The 18,048-nt window shown below is 38.9% G+C and overlaps 1 protein-coding gene across 4 annotated transcripts in view; it reads right to left on the bottom strand.

The window, feature by feature from the left end:
- The window catches only part of Usp24 (ubiquitin specific peptidase 24), a 142,909-nt gene that overhangs the window by 102,725 nt on the left and 22,136 nt on the right, over positions 1 to 18,048 (bottom strand). For 3 of the 4 annotated variants that reach the window (XM_028888012.2, XM_037202768.1, XM_028887991.2), the window contains exons 2-5: positions 9,718 to 9,883; positions 8,430 to 8,497; positions 1,625 to 1,768; positions 904 to 1,026 (exon numbers count right to left, since the gene is read on the bottom strand). In XM_028888012.2, coding sequence (XP_028743845.1) covers positions 904 to 1,026; positions 1,625 to 1,768; positions 8,430 to 8,497; positions 9,718 to 9,883 — 501 coding nt within the window. The remainder of the gene's footprint in view (positions 1 to 903; positions 1,027 to 1,624; positions 1,769 to 8,429; positions 8,498 to 9,717; positions 9,884 to 18,048) is intronic. The other variant, XM_028888001.2, reaches the window with a different exon arrangement.

Below are 18,048 nucleotides of genomic sequence, written 5' to 3'. Positions count from 1 at the left end.
ATGTTTTGCAATCTGCTACTCCCTATGTATTATTTTAATTTTGTTTGCTATATACTTAAAAACTCAAGTCATTCAAAACTGAAAGCAAAGCTATCAAAGATAGTTATACTGTTGAGAACAATCATAAGCCAAGAACTGCATAATATTATACTTTTTGATAAAGGCAAGGAGTATTGTTACATCTCCCAGACTTAGACTAATAATCCCAGATAAGCAGCAAGTGGTCAATAAATGGCTGTTAAAAATCAAACTTAAGCAGCAAGTGGTCAATAAATGGCTGTTAAAAATCAAACTTCTATTCTATTAGGGTAATAGACACCTTTCCTACAACTAAAACTGACTTCTTTCAACTGTTTCTTAAAAACCAGTGTTTGAATTAGAAGACTGTTTAGATTATGCACTTCTTGTGGGTTTAATGTTACTGCCACACTGCAGACCTTTCTCTATCAAACAGATACTGGATCTGGAACTGTAAGAACAAAAGTTCCAATGCTTGTGGTGCTTGCAAAAAATTCTAGATAACACTGATGACTAGTTTTAGTCTGTTTTTTTAGGTAGAATTAGTTATTTCAAGTAATTTAAAATGCTCTACTCTCTCAAATACCTCTAGGAAACTGGGACATCAATTAAACTGTGGTTCTGATAATCCAGTATGTAGGGCACTGAAGTAATTTCTTTCACCAAATATAATTTCAGATAAAAAAAAATTCTTCATAGCATTACTTAACAGCTACAGGAACAAATAAGTCATTTGAAAGAATTTTAAGTTCTGTAAACCACACGGAATGTGTATCCTTTATTTCCAGATGATTTTAACTCTTCTATGCAAATTGTCAATTTTGTAGCACAGAAAAATTTTCAATACATTTGTGGATTAAAAAGGTGAAAAAGAACTGCATTTACCTTTTGGAAAGTAGATACAGGTGAAATAGCAAACATATTTCCCTCTCCAAACACCTCTGCCCAGTTCCTCTGAGACACTTTCATTCTGTTTTTAAAGTGGTATTCATTATCAGGATTGAAAGCCTAGATTCAAAGAGAACAGAGAAACATTACCTATTTTTATAGCAACATATTAGCATTAGAAAAGAAGATAAAAATACAGCTTTTGGTTCCTCCTCTAATGGAACTGTTTCAGAACACTGGCAAAACTCAGGCTCTGGCTAGTTCAGGAGCGAGGACCTGGCACGGTGCTCCCCTGCCCTGCTGCCGTCATGTTAAGGGGGATGGAGCTAGCAGGGGAGGGGTCTGCCTTCAGGCTAAGCAACACCAACACCCTTGAGTGCAGGGGCAGCAGCTCAGGTACAGCAGAGGACAGAAGTGGAGACAAGCAGGAAGCTGAGGAGAAAGCGAAGAGCTGAAGAAAGGCAGAACCCCTGTAAATGTGTTTAAGACAGGAATAACCCGAGTCATCAGGGAAAGCTTCTGAACGTCTGTTAAAGCCTCAGAAGTACTTCTTCCAAACATGATGGCTGCTCTGCTGTTAAACTAAAAGGCAAGGACTCTGACAGCTAAGTTCATATTTTTCATGACAGAATGGTTATCTTCTGTTATTATAATTACAAGTGGAAGAGTAGCAAATTATCTTCAATTAAATCAAGATTTCGTTTTCAAGATACTATACCATTGTAAGCACGCCTAGGAGACCAATGGGAATTGGATCCTGCTTTATTCTCTCTGCAACCAATTCTATTAGTAGCATCAACATGTTGTAGATTCCTTCATGAATTTCAGTACCCCACTTGTGAACAGCACTTGATGTCAGGAGCTACAAAACAAAGGGGAATCCAGAGTCTAACTTGGAAAACAGACAAGAAACCCAGTTTATCAAGTAAATTTCAAGTAACCAAAAATGTATGACCAAAATGCCCTTTTGAATGCATATGGCTTTAAGAACAGTAACCGTGACCCAACTTCTTTAGTATCTCAAAGTCAATACAAAGTTTTGTTTTGAACTTTAATTTCTTTATATCAAAGCAGCTTGTTTAAATGCAATTTTTTTCAGGGTCTCTCTATGTAGCCCTGGGTGCCCTAGAACTCACTATGTAGACCAGGCTGGCCTCAAAGTCAACTGCCTGCCTCTGCCTCCTGAGTGCTCACCCAGGCCCAGCATTAAAAACATCTCTTTTTAATTTGCTCTTCTGTTCTTTATTACTTCAGGAGACCAAGTAACACAGAGCAAGCAGAAACCTGACATCTATGGAAACTACTGGTTCCCAATTCAACAAAGTCATGAAATTCTCAGAGACAAGGTCTTCATTATTATATTACAAATAATAAAAATATCTCTAATGATGGGTAATTTCTGCTCATCTCACTACAATGTTATAAAGATCAAAAGATATAACAAACATGAGAGCATTTATAAATGTAAGGCATTATTAATATATGCTGGTAAGCTGTCAACATTAATCGGTGGGTCTGGAATCTAAGATATGGGTGATGTGTTTGTTTCAAGGATTCATACATATTTCCAATTTGCATTTTTCACATCTCAGAAAAAAGGACTGCATCTTCCCACTGGTTGGCTAAATAAGAACTCTCAACATAAACAAACTTATAAATAACTAATTTACTATGCCTTTATTTCCCTTTTTTTGGTTTGTACAAACGTAATAGTTAACTTTTTAAATGGCTAAGCAAATGTAAAACAGCTCAAAATAATAAGATATTGCAATCTGTTTTTTAGGTATAAATATTAAATATAAAAAAGGTCTATCATAAAATCAGAGCATGTCTTAGATTTATTAAAAATAAGAGAAATTGGACCCTTCAACTCTTCAGTTCTCAGGATGTCTAATTCAAGACTAACTCCAGATCAGGGAATGAGAAAATAAATGAAGGACTACACGCAGATGTGTAGAATGGCTTCACAGGCAGGTATGTTTAGTTGGCTGATGTTTTCTTTTTCAATTGTTGTTGGCTCGGGGACTTTGGGGTTTGATTTTTGAGGTTGAATCTCAGGTCAGGATAGCCCCTAACTCTGAATCCTCCATTTTAGCTTCCCAAATGCTGCAGTTGCAGGTGTGTGCCACTAAGTTCTCCCTAGTTCCATGTTTCTGGAAGGTTTCCCTTTAGAGGGAAAATATTGTGCAATAAAAACTCACTTTGGTCACATTGAAACCTGAAAAAAAAAAAAGGTAGCCTGGACAAACCCAGATCTCAATAGTTACAGAGAGGGACTTCAGTTCTGCATTTTCAAAACACCCATTAGCTCCACTGTTGGCTCAAATGAGCAAAAATCCAAAGACTACGAGCAAAAATCCAAAGACTACATTTACATAAACTGGTGAGGCACCATTTTTTCCCAAGATTGACTATACACTGCTCCTATACCTAAAAATCACACATTAAAATGAGGCACTGACTGCAAGGCTTCATGTGATTTCAACATTGAAATGCACCACTCCATCGTCATCTCATTCGTTCACTTTGAACATGAAATTCTGCCTTCTAGAAGAGGTGGGAGACAGGGGCACCTTGTGTAGAAGATGGGCATGAGGTTTAATTAAACCAATCATGCTCTGCAGCCACTTGGACTACTTCCTCGGGCGGAACAAGTGGGCTGGAAGGTGAAAAGTGAGGAATACAGAAATAACAACAAAGCCCTCCCTCACCCTCCAGGCTCTCCGCACCCTACCATCTACAAACGCTAGAGGCAGGAAGAGCCTCACACTAGGAAGTTCAGCTAGAGGAGGTAGCACCAAATCAATTAAATCCTGCCAAGTTTTCTGGGGGTGCATACAACTCTGCTGCTCTTCTGACTTAATCAAAGAAAGCATGCTTAATGTTAGGAAGGAGAGCCTTCTTCATAGTTCTAAACCATGAGAAAATTTAACTTTTGGGAATTCATAAAATTGAATCACACAATTCAGCCTATCTGTGCTCAGTTTCAGAGAAAAACAACCAACCAGCATTTGATTGTTCATTATAATGCCATTATCAGCTAAGGGCATAATATAACAGCTCTCCCAAGCAGTTCTATTCCAATATGAATGTTACACACCAAATATAAAACTCACTACAGAACTTTCTGGATCTGGAGCTCCTCAACCAAAAAGTTGTTTTCTTTCTTAAAGATATGTTTGATGTTTTATTTATGTGCATGTGTGTGTCTGTGTGTTTGTATCTGCAGGTGTGTGTGGATGCCTATGGAGGCCAGAAGAGGGTGTTATGTCCCCTGGAGCTAGAGTTACAAGTATTTGCCTGACAAGGGTGCTAGGAACCAAACTCTGGTCCTCTGCAAGAACAGCCAAGTTCAATTAACAGCTGAGCAAACTGTCTGGCCCCTAAAGGTTGTTTTTTAAACTAATAAGTTGTTTCCCATGACTAAGTAAAACACACATTTCTTTCTCTGGAAGCATATGCTCATACTATGACATATGTCAATGTATGATAAAGAAGCCTCATATTTTTAAAGTTATTATATTTATAAAGAGCACGTTTTATTCAAAATTATAAAATGGTGAACAAATGCACATCTAATAACAGACCTCGATTCTAAATCATCTCCACCCAAATGACAACTTCAAGAGATTTATCCCTTTCTTTCAAAGATTAAACCATTTTTGTTTCTCAAATTAACACTGTCATTGTTTAAGCCTTAGATCAGGGGAATTCATACCGAAGTGCATATGGGAATAACTGTTTACAAATAGAGCATTTGTGTCACCGAGTTTTAAGATGAATACAAACTTCATCTATCTGTGAGTCTAGTGACTTCACTTGCATATGAGACAAAAATGAATGCAAAACCTTAAGTACAAGACAGTGGGACACTCATTCATCTATTCAGCTAAGGGCACTGAGCACTTGGTTTTGGCTAGGGAAGCAGCTATGTCTATGACATAGTCCTTTCTCTTGTGAGGACTGACTCAGGTCCTGAACAGGGAAGTACGCTGAGTCAGGCTGCCTTTAGAAATACAAGCCTGTGGTCTATTTGCACTCTGAAGAAAACTGCTGTCTGAGAGAATGCTGTCTAACAGAATGAAGAGCAGACCTACCACTCTGGTTTTGACAAGCAATGTTCTCATCTGTCATTTGTTTCGGAAAAAACAAGCTTTTAGTAGTTTAAAATAGGTTTCTGTCTTAGTAAAACAATAAACATAATGGTGCCCAAGCCTTAGGTACAGGGCTTGGGTCATAACTGGGCTCCAGAACTCTGCATTTTGATTGGTTTTTGTAGTAGTGGTCTCCATCTGTTACAAAGAGAGGTTTTCTTGAGGAGGGTGAGGACTGCACTTATCTGGGTAAAAGGACAAATATTTAGAATGTAGTTAGGACTATGCTGGTTCAGTAAAGTGGTGGTTGTAGGTTGTCCTTCAAGATCTATGACTTCACTAGCTCTGGATTATCTGGCTAGATTTCCAATACCAGGCATGATTTCCCTCTTGAGTGGGTCTTACATCCAATTAGAGGTGTTAGTTATCATCAAGGTACATGAATAACTATTGCAACCCTTAGGGTTATGATGCCATGCTGGTCATTGTTGTGGTTTATAGGTGTCATAGCTGGGTAGGACTGCTGATTTCTTCCCTCTTTTGGAAGCTTGCATGGAGCCTTCTGCTACCAGAAAAGCTGGTCCTTAGGGAAGAGGCACTCAGGTCAGAACCAGCACAGGGGCCTCTGAGCCCTGTATCTGAAGTGCATAGTGTCTTCTTCAATAGGGACTTAGCTCCACCTGTGTGGGGCTACCAAGGGGAATAGCAATAGCCTATATGTTTTAAACAACCCTGGGTTTCTCATGTCTGCTGTTGAGAGTTCTGTTAGATTGTCTAGGGCTTTTGCGGGGAGCACTTTCAACTCAGATGGTAAATTTTCATTTAAACTATATATGTGTATTTATACACCAATTTCTGTGTATAATGGGTTTTTTTTTTTTAAGTTGACAGGTAATAGTATGATTCCTTATGGATTTTTCAGACATCCTTACTCTCTTCCCTCTTTCTTCTGTATCTCTCTCCTCCACCTCCCTAATTAGAGGAGTCAGAAAGATTCTAAGAGCCAGTGGAACAGGGAGTTTGCTGTGAGACTGTGTGTCTCCTAGAAATGTCAGAAGTTATACCCATAAAGTCTCACCACATGGCTGCCTAAACATGGGCTGAACAAGGCTGATGCCAACAGACACGCAAACATGAAGAAGGTGGAAACCTTCACCCCGCACAAAGAACTCCGACAACTAAGGAATGCTGAGAGCAGGAGAATAGTCTTCTCCAGGGAAGAGCACACTGATACCAAATAGTCGTCCTGAAAACATATGGACTAAGCACGCTGTAGTTGTGTATTTCATGGCAGTCCATTTTCCTAACAATTGCGATAATGTGCTGTGAAAGATTGAATTTTTTTTTTTTTTTTTGAGACAGGGTTTCTCTTGTGTAGCTTTGCGCCTTTCCTGGAACTCACTTGGTAGCCCAGGCTGGCCTCGAACTCACAGAGATCCGCCTGCCTCTGCCTCCCGAGTGCTGGGATTAAAGGCGTTCGCCACCACCGCCCAGCGAAAGATTGAAATTTTGAATATGTACTGTATGTGGCATAAAATTATGAGTCAGTGGAATTAAGGATTGTGAGCATTTGATTGTTATGTGAGGTCTTAGGGAAAACTTGCCAAGTTTAGGATGGAACATCACTGGAATAAGTTCAAAGAGAAACAGCACATGGCTCTTTTGGGTACGTGAACACAATGTATGACTCTTAGAGTCTGGGTCCATGTTTTAAGAATTGAAATGTCTGTGTACTCAACCAATAAAGTCTTGTCACACCAACTCCAGTGTTGTCCGTGTGACATGAACAATTATGTCAATAATAGCAGATGGGAGATATGTGTCCCATGGGACTAAGCTCCCTGGAGGTTCCTGGCAGAGTATCCGCGTTATGTTTCCTTCTCAGAGAAGATGTACTTCACAGATCACGAGCTCCCTGGGCTATAGGTTTTGTATAACTGCTTTTCTGATAATATTCTAATTAATCTATGAAGCACAGCCAAAATTAATGAATGCTTGGGTTGTGAACTATGGAAGAAAGGGAAAGCTGGACATGGATCTTAATCAGATATAGCAGAATGAGCTATTTCTTAAAAACCCCAAGCCACTACATAAAAAAAGTAAAAAGGTTCAGACACTTCTAGGGAATAAACACTCACCCACTAGGAATCCTTTGGGAATCCCAACTAAAATGATTTATGGCAAAAGACGTTATCTCATAGGAGGCAGATGATGGGCCCCTCTGTTGAGGGAGTTCAGCATGGGAAACTTAAAGACTACAACAGGACCCTTTCCCCTTACAGGTGTAAAAGTACAAGAGTCCATATTCCAACAGGTAAAAAGGTTTTATATTAATAGAGATATATGGTGGAAGAACTGAAGAAAGACTTAGAGAGGGTCTGCAGCATCCAAATTGACTAAGTGGGTCATGAGAACCAGAAAAGTAGAAATGTATAATGAACTAGAAAACTGCTGGGATAAGATAAGAGACACAGCTGCAACCGCAAGAAGTCTACACAAGTCTAGGGACCGTACTAAGTTTAGAAAACACAGACTGCTCTTTGGGTCATAAAGTTCTTGTGAGTGAAGGGATATGTCTTGTGCCGATTAATAATTATGTGCTTGCTGTTTTTTAAATTATTGCCAAGCTCTTGTTGCTCCTTGTATGACTTGACAGTTTTCTTTTCTGTATATAAACTACTGGTTTACAGAAGTAAAATTACAACAGATTCAAACCACTTCTGAGTTTGTTGTCTGTCTGTCATTCGCCGAATCCTTGGCTTCCTGACTACCCAAGCCCTGGTTTTCCTATGGTCGTGGTACCCCCATGGGCCAGTCCGTGGCAAAGTCTCAGTTGTGAAAGAAAAAAAAAGAATATCTGTCTTTCTATCTATCTACGTACCTATGTATCTAGACACTCACACACGTTCATCTATCTATCTATCTAGATACACACATATATATGTGTATATATAACGACAACTAAAGAAAAGAGAGGCTATGAATTTCAAAGAAACCAAGGGGTAAGTACATAAGAGGGTTTGAATGAAGTATAGATTTGGAGGGAGAAAGGAGGAAGGGAAATGATATAATTCTATTAATCTCAAAAAATTAAGAATTAAAAAAAACCATGAAGTGGCTATTTGGGTAATGAATACTAAATTTTCAAAGTACCACAACCTGTAAGCTATACAATCTCTTACTATAATTAAATTAATCTATTCTTTAGCAATTAAATATTAGAAAGAATTAACCAAAGGTAAATGTAAATACTTGAATATAATAGAAGTAAATTATTGGTAAGTTTCAATTTCAAAGCTTATTTCATATTAGAGGATTCCTCAGTTGAACAAGATTCATGAACTGATTTTATGCATAAATATCTAAAACTAAAACCAAACGTTCAGCTGCCTTTGCCCTACCAGCAATCAAATCAGCACCTTTCCTTACCTTTTTAAATGCCTCGGGCATACACCGCTCCATAAATCTTTTGCAGTTCTCATCAGACTCTGAAAGACCTTGGTTAGATAAACAAGAGGATATAACTTATGTAGATTTCAAGCTTTTTGTAGACATTGCATATTTGTTCCAAATCATAATATAGATCTTTATCACAAAACCTTGTTTCTTAAGCAATTATTAAAAGCTGATGCAGACATTCTGCTATATATAGTAGCAGGCTGAGAAATAATCATAGCATTCAATAAACACTAATTAAAACTGAAATTGATGGTCTTATGTCTCCATGTCACAATAACTTATGTGACCTGATGAGATAATACAGCAGCAGCTACCTAAACAGCCATTTATAAAAGCACAAATACTTGAAACAAATGCCCAAATTACTCTTCTAAAGCACGTGGATGAACTATGTAAATAAAACAAAGAGTTGTGTCTGCAATAACATATACAGCAAGTAATGAACACTAAGTGAATGGAAGAACCTACTGTAAAAGTTATTCACAGGAAGAATGCATTGCTTTTTTGCTTTTTTTATTTTTACTTGTTTACAATTTATTTACTGTGGAGGCAGGTGATGTATATATGTGGAGGTTGGGAGAAAACTTAAAGGAATAGGGCCTCTCCTTCCACCATCTGGGTCTCGGGATTTGAACTCAGGTTGTTAGACTTGGAGGCAAGTGCATTTACCTACTCAGACAATTAACTCCCTGGGTCCAAAATGCTTTTCTCTCTTAAACTTAGTAATGAATTTTACCAGTAGGAATACTGATAAACAATTCTATTTTTGAGAACTCCTGCCTAGCATCCTAACAGACCCTTAATAAATGCCAGTGTCAGGAAATCAATACTACGGAGCATAAGTGTCTGTTGGGGTTAAATCTAGGACTTGTCAAAATATTTCCTTTGATACATCTTACATTTAATCATGATTAGTAAACTATGCATTCTTCCCGTCTCCTTCCCCCTTCCTTCCCATTCTCAGGGAAGCACACTGCCAGAATTCTTCCTAGTCTTGAAAAAAAAAAGCTCTGAATTGAGCCCAAATTGAAAGTGCTCCAAGCTTCTAGGGAAAAGTTAATTTTAGTCTCCACAAAGCTTTTCAATTATATTACAGATACTCTACTAGAATTGAAAACAAACAGCTGATTTAGTTAAAGCTTTTATCCCACAGGGAATAACAGAGACTGAGAAAATAAATCACACAGACAATGACACACACAAAGATGAAACTTTGGGTCCTGTAGCAAACATCTGAGGGATGACAGTGAAAGCTTACCAAGTCTTGCTAAGTAGGTAGAAGCCAAGAGACATTTGCCTAGTGATTCCTCCCGCTTGTATGGGATAGACCAATGATCAGTCAAAACACGGCTTTCCAGTTCATACAAATTTGTTGTGGGGAATTCAATTCCTTCCCCTGAGCAATTTCCATTTTCATCATTCTTCTGAGAAAAAAGGGAGAAGAATAAAAACAAACACTCCAGTTAGTGACCTCTCCAAATACTCAGAATTTAACAAAGAACAGATAATCAATGGTAATTATGTATACCAATAGTGTGGATTGATCTTTCTCAAAACTACAATTTCACCAAAGAGCAGAAATTCCCAACTTACATTCTGACATCTCCCTTCCCTCTCAGAGGTTATCATTTCTTCAAAAATGAATTCTCATTTTCTCATTATAAAATATTAAAACTACCACCATTGTCAACCACACTGCTCTAACTTAACTTTCTAACTTCGAGGATAAACTTGAAGGAGGCATCTAATCTATTATCATCTCCTTGCCTGACAAAAATTACTAATAATACCACAATCGGGATCCCAGAGTCCTTACCCCCCCCCAAATGACTGCTATTATGGTTATGACTGAACTTTACATTTATACACCTTTAAACCAATGACTATGTTTCAATCTTTCCCCAGTACTTCTCAGGAATATTTGAGCTTCTGCCTAACCCTCCTCTTAGAAAACTAGATTTTCTTCCCTTATCCATGCCTAGCTGTGGGTTTGGTTCCTCCTGTTGGGCCCCTCCTTCTGTATGTCCTCCCCTTCTTAGCCACCAACTACATGAGTCCCTCAAGCCTCAGTACTAGGCCCTCTTTTCTGTCCCAGGCAATCTCGGTGATTTACCTGCCCTTCAAATCTCAATTATAACCCACAGACAACTCATAAACTTCTTTTGGTTTATAAAGTTTTAAACGCGCGCGCACATGTGCTGATTATGGGCATGTCCATGTGGGTACCCAAGGAGGACAGGAAGACACTGGATCCCCTGACGTTACAGGTTGTCATGGTACTCCCAAACTCTGGACTTTTGCAAGGGCAGCAAGAACTCTTTAACAGCTGAGCTTTCTCACTATCCTTAGATGATTCATAAATTTCTATCCCCAGCAGAGACCACTCTTCTGACCTGCAGGCTCACAAAGGCAGAGGCCTATTTAACATCTTTTCCAATTCAATGTGTGTCCCAAACCAAGTTCACATGCTTCTCCTTAGTTCCAGTCCACTTCTCTTCTTTTCCACCCTGGCAAATGGCACATTTGTCTGGCAGCAAATCAGAATCCAGGAGACCATAGTTAACACTTGTTTTCTAATTTCCATCCTCAAAAGCTAGTGATTATGCCTAAATTCCTTCATTCCTCTCAAATCCACACACTTCTGTCTTCATCATAGTCACCTCCTGGCCCACTTTACTCCCGGGTTATTTTACATGTTTCCTAACCAGTAGGAGGAGGGGTGAGAAAGAGACCACCCATATAGCTTGCCAGGCTCATCTTAAAAAGCACAAATCTAACGTTAACCCCCAAATATTTACTATCCTTAAAATCAGTTTTTAAATGTTCTACAAGGCCTTGCGAATGACCTATCTCCTCTCTCCCACTCTAGCTTTCTGTTCTCTAGTTTCTCTAGGACTACCAGCTTCTTGAGAGGCACAACACAGCAATACTTCTGGTGTTAGCAATGTGCTACTCTCTTGATCAAAAGATGACAATTATTTCCCTTGGCCTTGAAGTAGGGTGAGGCTTTGTGTCTCTGGCTTGATGTCCAAGCCTACGTCATGAAAAGGGAATAACCTCCTGGCTCTCTCTGGAATAGTTCCCTGGACTCTTTTGTTACGAAAAAACACTATGTACTGAGGAAATCCAGGATAAATGAAGAGATCACCTATGTGTGTCCTGTCCAATAGCTTCACTTGGGCCCCACCAGACAGCCAGGGAAGGAGCTCCCAGATTCGAAGAGATCACCTATGTGTGTCCTGTCCAATAGCTTCACTTGGGCCCCACCAGACAGCCAGGGAAGGAGCTCCCAGATTCGAAGAGATCACCTATGTGTGTCCTGTCCAATAGCTTCACTTGGGCCCCACCAGACAGCCAGGGAAGGAGCTCCCAGATTCGAACCTCTAGTCATTGTCTTCAGCCTTAAGTCTTTCAGCTGAAGTCTCAGAAGTCACAGGGCAGGGACAAACTGTTCCATGGGGAGAAGTCTGAGGCTGTTTCCTGCAGAACCACTGTGCATAATAATGCTATTTTATGCTACTACTCCTAATTCATCTTTGCCCTCTTAAGCCTACTTGACTCCTATACATACTTGATTCTTTCCGAGAGGCTCTCTAAAAGTTCTAAATGAGGCTAAATTTCACCCCAAAATTCACTCTTGCCATTCTGAAGTACTCCCTCATAACACTCACTACTCACAAATGTAATTTTACATTTATTTATGGGTTTGTTGTTTGTTAACTTTTTTGGGACAGGGTCTCACCAGGCAGCTCTGGCTGCCCTTGAACTCAGACATCCATTCACTTGCCTCTGCCTCCCAAGTGCTGGGATTAAAGGAGTGCACCACCATGCCAGGTGGATTTATGGTTTATGTTTGACCCCCACAAGACCAAGCCCCATGATGGCACAGACCTTGGTTACTTTTGATCACCTTTTATCTCCAGAGACTAGTGCCTAAGTCAAAGTCAGTCCACACTAAATACTGCTAAATGGGAATTGGCCGTGCAAACAAAGATGCAACTTGTAACAGGCTGAGGGAAGACATGCCTTTCGTTTTCACCTTGCTGACCTGTAAGAGAGCAATCAGAACCCCAGCTGTCCAAAACCTACTAGGTTTACTGGGTTGTTTAAAACCTAGTTTCAATCACTGCATAATTCACCCAGGACAAAATAATGAAACCATTCCATAAAAAAACTCTCTAACTTCAATAAAGGAAAACCCCACCATTATAAGAAAGAAATAAGCCGGGCGGTGGTGGCACACGCCTTTAATCCCAGCACTCGGGAGGCAGAGGCAGGCGGATCTCTGTGAGTTCAAGGCCAGCCTGGGCTACCAAGTGAGTTCCAGGAAAGGTGCAAAGCTACACAGAGAAACCCTGTCTCGAAAAAACCAAAAAAAAAGAAAGAAAGAAATAATAAAGCACAAGAAAATGATTTTAAAATTCTGTATTAACGGTATCTAAAGGAATCTAACAGCATTTTCCAGGCTGAACTGATATGACAGTAAGTGGAAAAGCAGGAAGGTATAAAAGAAAACGTAAATTGGGCAGTGAAATATGAGGGTGGCAAGTTAAATAGATGAGAATCATAATAAAAAAAAGCTGGGAGTGATAGTACACACTTATAATCCCAGCACTCTGGAGAGAGGGTGGTGGATCTCTCTGAGTTCACAGTCATCCTGGTCTACATAGTGAGCTCCAGGACAGCCAGGAAGATATAGAGACTCTGTCTTAGAGAAAGAGCCAGAGCCAGAACAAGAAGGGGGATGGGGAAGATAGATAGGGAAAACACTATTCATGTTGTATAACACCTCGGAAATACACAATTCATAAGTACTGTAAAGAAATAAATTTTTTTCTTAAAAAAACCTGAGGTAATATATCAAATCACAGATGAAGTCACATACTGTACCTGAGTTGTGTTGGAGAAAGATTTAAAAAGAATACCTCCAATGTCTTCAGCATTATAGGGTGAATGGTATTACCCCTCAAATGCATGTTCCAGTCCTCACTCTAATGGGAATATACAGCTGTCCCTCAGTATCACCATGAATTAACACCAAGAAACCCCACCCACATGGATGCTCAAGATTTATAGAAAATGGTGTTCTACTTGCATATAATCCACACATACCTTCCCATAAGCCTGAAATCATCTCTATTGTAAATCAATTATTTACAATACCTGATACAATGCTCATGCTATATAAACATGTGCTATTTTGTATTGTTTAGACACTAATGACAGGAAAATAAGCCTGGACATGTTAGCACAGACACAATTCTTTTTCAAATATTTTTGGTCTCTGAATGGTTGATTCCATGGATAAGGCCACTGTTATGAAAGTGAAAAGAAAGCCCTGTATTATGGCTCATGCCTTTAATACTATCACTTAGAAGGCAGAGATAGGCAGATTTCTGAGCTCAAGGCCAGTCTGGTCACAGAAAGGGAGCTCCAGGACTGCCCAGGCTACACAGAAAAACCCTGTTTGGGCAGGGGTAGCAAAAAAAAAAAAAAAATTACAGAATGTGAGAAGTATTTGAAAATATGAAAAGGTACTTAATTCTAGGATATAGAAGAACTTACAGCCAGGCAGTAGTGGTGCACGCCTTTAATCCCAGAACTCAGGAGGCAGAAACAGGCAGATCTCTGTGAGTCTAAGGCCAGCGTGGTCTCCAAAGGGAGTTCCAGGAAAGGCGCAAAGCTACAGAGAAACACTGTCTCAAAAAACCAAACAAAAAAACTTAGGATTCAAGTTTCAAATGGACATTTCTCCAAAGAATATCAATGAATGATAGGTACATAAAAAGATATTCAATATCATTAGTCATTAGAAAAATGCAAATCAAAACCACAAGATAGTACTGTATCACATGCCTTGTGGCAGCCAAAATATGAATGGCAATTGCTGTGGCATGGTCTGTATGTCAAATTGCTCTGATTGGTCAATAAATAAAACACTGATTGGCCAGTGGCTAGGCAGGAAGTATAGGCGGGACTAACAGAGAGGAGAAAAGAAAGAACAGGAAGGTGGAAGGAGTCACTGCCAGCCACCGCCATGACAAGCAGCGTGTGAAGATGCCAGTAAGCCACAAGCCGCGTGGCAGAGTATAGATTTGTGGAAATGGATTAATTCAAGTTATAAGAACAGTTAGCAAGAAGCCTGCCACGACCATACAGTTTGTAAGCAATATAAGTCTCTGTGTTTACTTGGTTGGGTCTGAGCAGCTGGGGGACTGGCAGGTGACAAAGATTTGTCCTGACTGTGGGCAAGGCAGGAAAACTCAAGCTACAGGTAATAGTCAGTATTGATGAGGATGTAGAAAACTGGAACCATCATATCTTGCTGATGATATTATAAAATGGTAGAGTTGTTTTTGCAAGATAATCTGGAAATTTCTCAAAGATCAATAGTTATTACAAAAAGATACAATAACTCCTCCCCTTGTTATATATCTAAGAGAAATGGAAACATATTCATACAAAAACAACACAAATGTTCACAGGAGCATTATTCAAAGATGGGAACTTTCCAAATATGCATCAAAACTCATAATTTAATATAACATTACAAAGGTATATCCATCAAAGGAATATTTTCCCTAAAATGAAAACATAGGTATATATTAAGATATGAGTGAACTTCAAAACATTATGCTAAATCAAAGAAGTCTGACATGTAGGTCCATATACTGTACCATTCTGTTTCTATGAAATGTCCACAAGAGGCAAATCCACGGCCACACAGGAGAGGTTAGCGGCTGGTGGCGGAGAAAGAGGAAGGGGGTGAGTAACTGTAATGGGTATTACAGATGTGATGGTTCTCTTTTGTGTGATGAAAATACCTGGAAGTGGTTGTGACGGCACACACAACCCTGTGCACAGATACTTGAAAGGGAAAACTTTATGGCATGTGAATATGCCATTTTATCTCAATAAAATCATTAAGAGAGCTAACAAATTAAGGATAGCGATTATAGTTTCTCAACCAAGAATTTCAAAACAGAGTTGAACTTTATGACCTGTAATAAAATATAATACCTATGACCAGTAAGACAGTTTTAAAACAGCATTTTAAAAACAGTAATTAGGGTCTGACATGTGAAAATAGCATGCAGCCTACTGAGCAGTTAACATTTTTAGTCTTAAAAAAGGAGGGAATAAGAAGAGTTAGGGTGCATACATATACTACACACATGTATGAAACTGGCAAAGACTACAAGACGCTCTCTGGAAAAGGAGGGGAAAGCTATGGAGGAGGCACTTGGAGGAGGCGACCGCCAGCCTGGAGCAGGAGCTTCCCAGGGGAGGGGAGAGCGGTGCGAACCCGTCTCTAAGCTGTTCTGAGCCATCAGTTTGAGGTGGGCCTGTTCTTGGCAAAAACTCTATATTGAGCAAAAGAAAACACACAAAGGAGTTTAGGACTGTCCTACTGTAACACAGTTCTCAACAGACATAACATATAGGAGGCATTTAAGAAAAACTCAGGAATGTAGTATATTATTTTCTTATTAGACATCAAATCTAAATGATAAAAGTAACAATAACTACTCATTCTAAGTTGATTAGAAATAGTTTATTGAAAGCTTGTTATGTTTCAGACTTAACACTCCACAAAGGCAATTCCTGTCTTTATGGGTTAGGGTATATGTGAGTTGGGGGAATGGACAAAAGGTGGGGGTAGGCAAGCCTCCCCTGGGAGGAAGGCACAGAGCACATTTCAAACCAGGAATACTTTATTTTTCAGAAGTAGCAATACCTCAGTATTTTTAGATTTTTATCTTTTTTTTAAATTTATTTACTTTTACTTTATGTGCATTGGTGTTTTGCCTGCAGGTCAGATCTTAGAGTTACAGACAGTTGTTAGCGGCCATATGGGTGCTGGGATTTGAACCCGGGTCCTTTGGGAGATCAGTCAGTGCCCTTAACCATTGAGCCATCTTTCCAGCCCCCGATTTTTATTTTTTTATATAACATGAAAGGCTATCTTATTGAAAAAATATATTTCCTTAATTTCACTTAAAACTAAAAATCACTTATTTTTAAAAAATGATTTTCCAATGCTTAATAAATCCAGTGTTTGTTAGAAATGCACAGTTCTGATACTAAGGCAGAGGGAAATGAGCCTCCCAACAACTGAATGACCCCTTTAACTGACAAAAATCACTAATGATAGTAACTCTCTATTCAGTCATCTAGTAGAACAAAATGCACATGAGCTCATGGACACATTATAAATGTGCTTCTAAACTGGCCAGATTGGAATTAAAATCAAAGCGATGAACACTGCTATATACACATACATCTTAAACTGTTTCCTAAACATGCAATTAGCTCATTACTATAGATATAAAAAAAGTCTAGTTCCCATATTTGCTAGAATCTGAACACTAAGGCAATTTAAAAGGTGACTGTCACTTTATCTGTCTGCAAACTGTCCAGACCAAGGGACATTATTTTCTTACGTTGTCACTGTGTGGTATGACTCTCCTGCCTCTGAGGTCAGCAAAGACACTTATATTTAGCATATGGATTCTGAAAGAAATTTGTGTCTGCATAACTTCTATATTATAAATTATAATTAGCAATGGCCATCTGAGTTTTACTCATTATCTACAAACTTGCCTGTTTGAAAAAGGCAAATGAACCAACTTAAATGGAGGCAACATCTTTACTGGGGGCTGAGTTACACAAATTTACTTGACATATACCAACAAGCTTTTAAATTACTATCATAACTTTAGTCTTTATTTAGGAAACCATCTTTGTAGAGTTAAAAATGAAACAGCAGCTGGTTCCAGAACTTGCCCAGGGTGTGTTATTTAGAAGTCAACACCCCTTTGTTGAAAAAGCAAGTGAAATCTACTTGAGGAGGTCCTGGTGCCTGCTAGTAAAGAGATAAGCTTCCATCAGCCCATTTCCTGAACAAACACACATAAAGATTATTTGAATTAATGGAGAAAAGACTGTCAATGCTGCTCAACATTTATTTTAATATTAAATTCATTTATTAAACTATCCCATTAGCAAACAATGTAGTTAAAAAAAAAAAAACTTTGAAATTTTTGACCAGGTATAGAAAGATGAAGATGGCAAAATTTCTCTATGATGACTTTAAATAATCTGTCTGTAACTTAAAGAAGACTACTACTACATGCCAATGGCGTAAAACATGAAAACCATTAACCTTTGATTCCAAGTTACTGATTTACAAAAACTTTCATAAAATCTTAAGATTGTCCACTTTATTTATTAACTATTTTCCAAAGCAATTCAATTGCTTACAGGTTATTGTTATTTCCAGCTACAGAATAATTCCTAAAATACTGCTTCCTGGAAAAATGAAAAGTTGATGGACAAGTCAGGGTAGGCAGTCCCCACGCCAACACACTGTCCCAGGATGGTGTGCACACTGGTTTCCCAGAATGCCTTTGCACTCAGGGTTATGTTCATTAAGTTTCCTACAAACACTGACATTTTGTCCGGTGCTTGCATTAACCCGATGGTTATCCGTGCACTCAGAAGTTATCTAACTCAAAGGCACATATATAATTTCAAAGCTCAGGAATAAAGCGCTGGCAGTAGTTGCTATTAGTAACTGAACCAATGG

Source organism: Peromyscus leucopus, chromosome 2 (assembly GCF_004664715.2).
Source record: "Peromyscus leucopus breed LL Stock chromosome 2, UCI_PerLeu_2.1, whole genome shotgun sequence".
In the NCBI taxonomy this organism is placed as follows: Eukaryota; Metazoa; Chordata; class Mammalia; order Rodentia; family Cricetidae; genus Peromyscus; species Peromyscus leucopus.
Note: the sequence above shows the minus strand (reverse complement) of the source record. Positions and strands in the feature narration are given on the sequence as shown.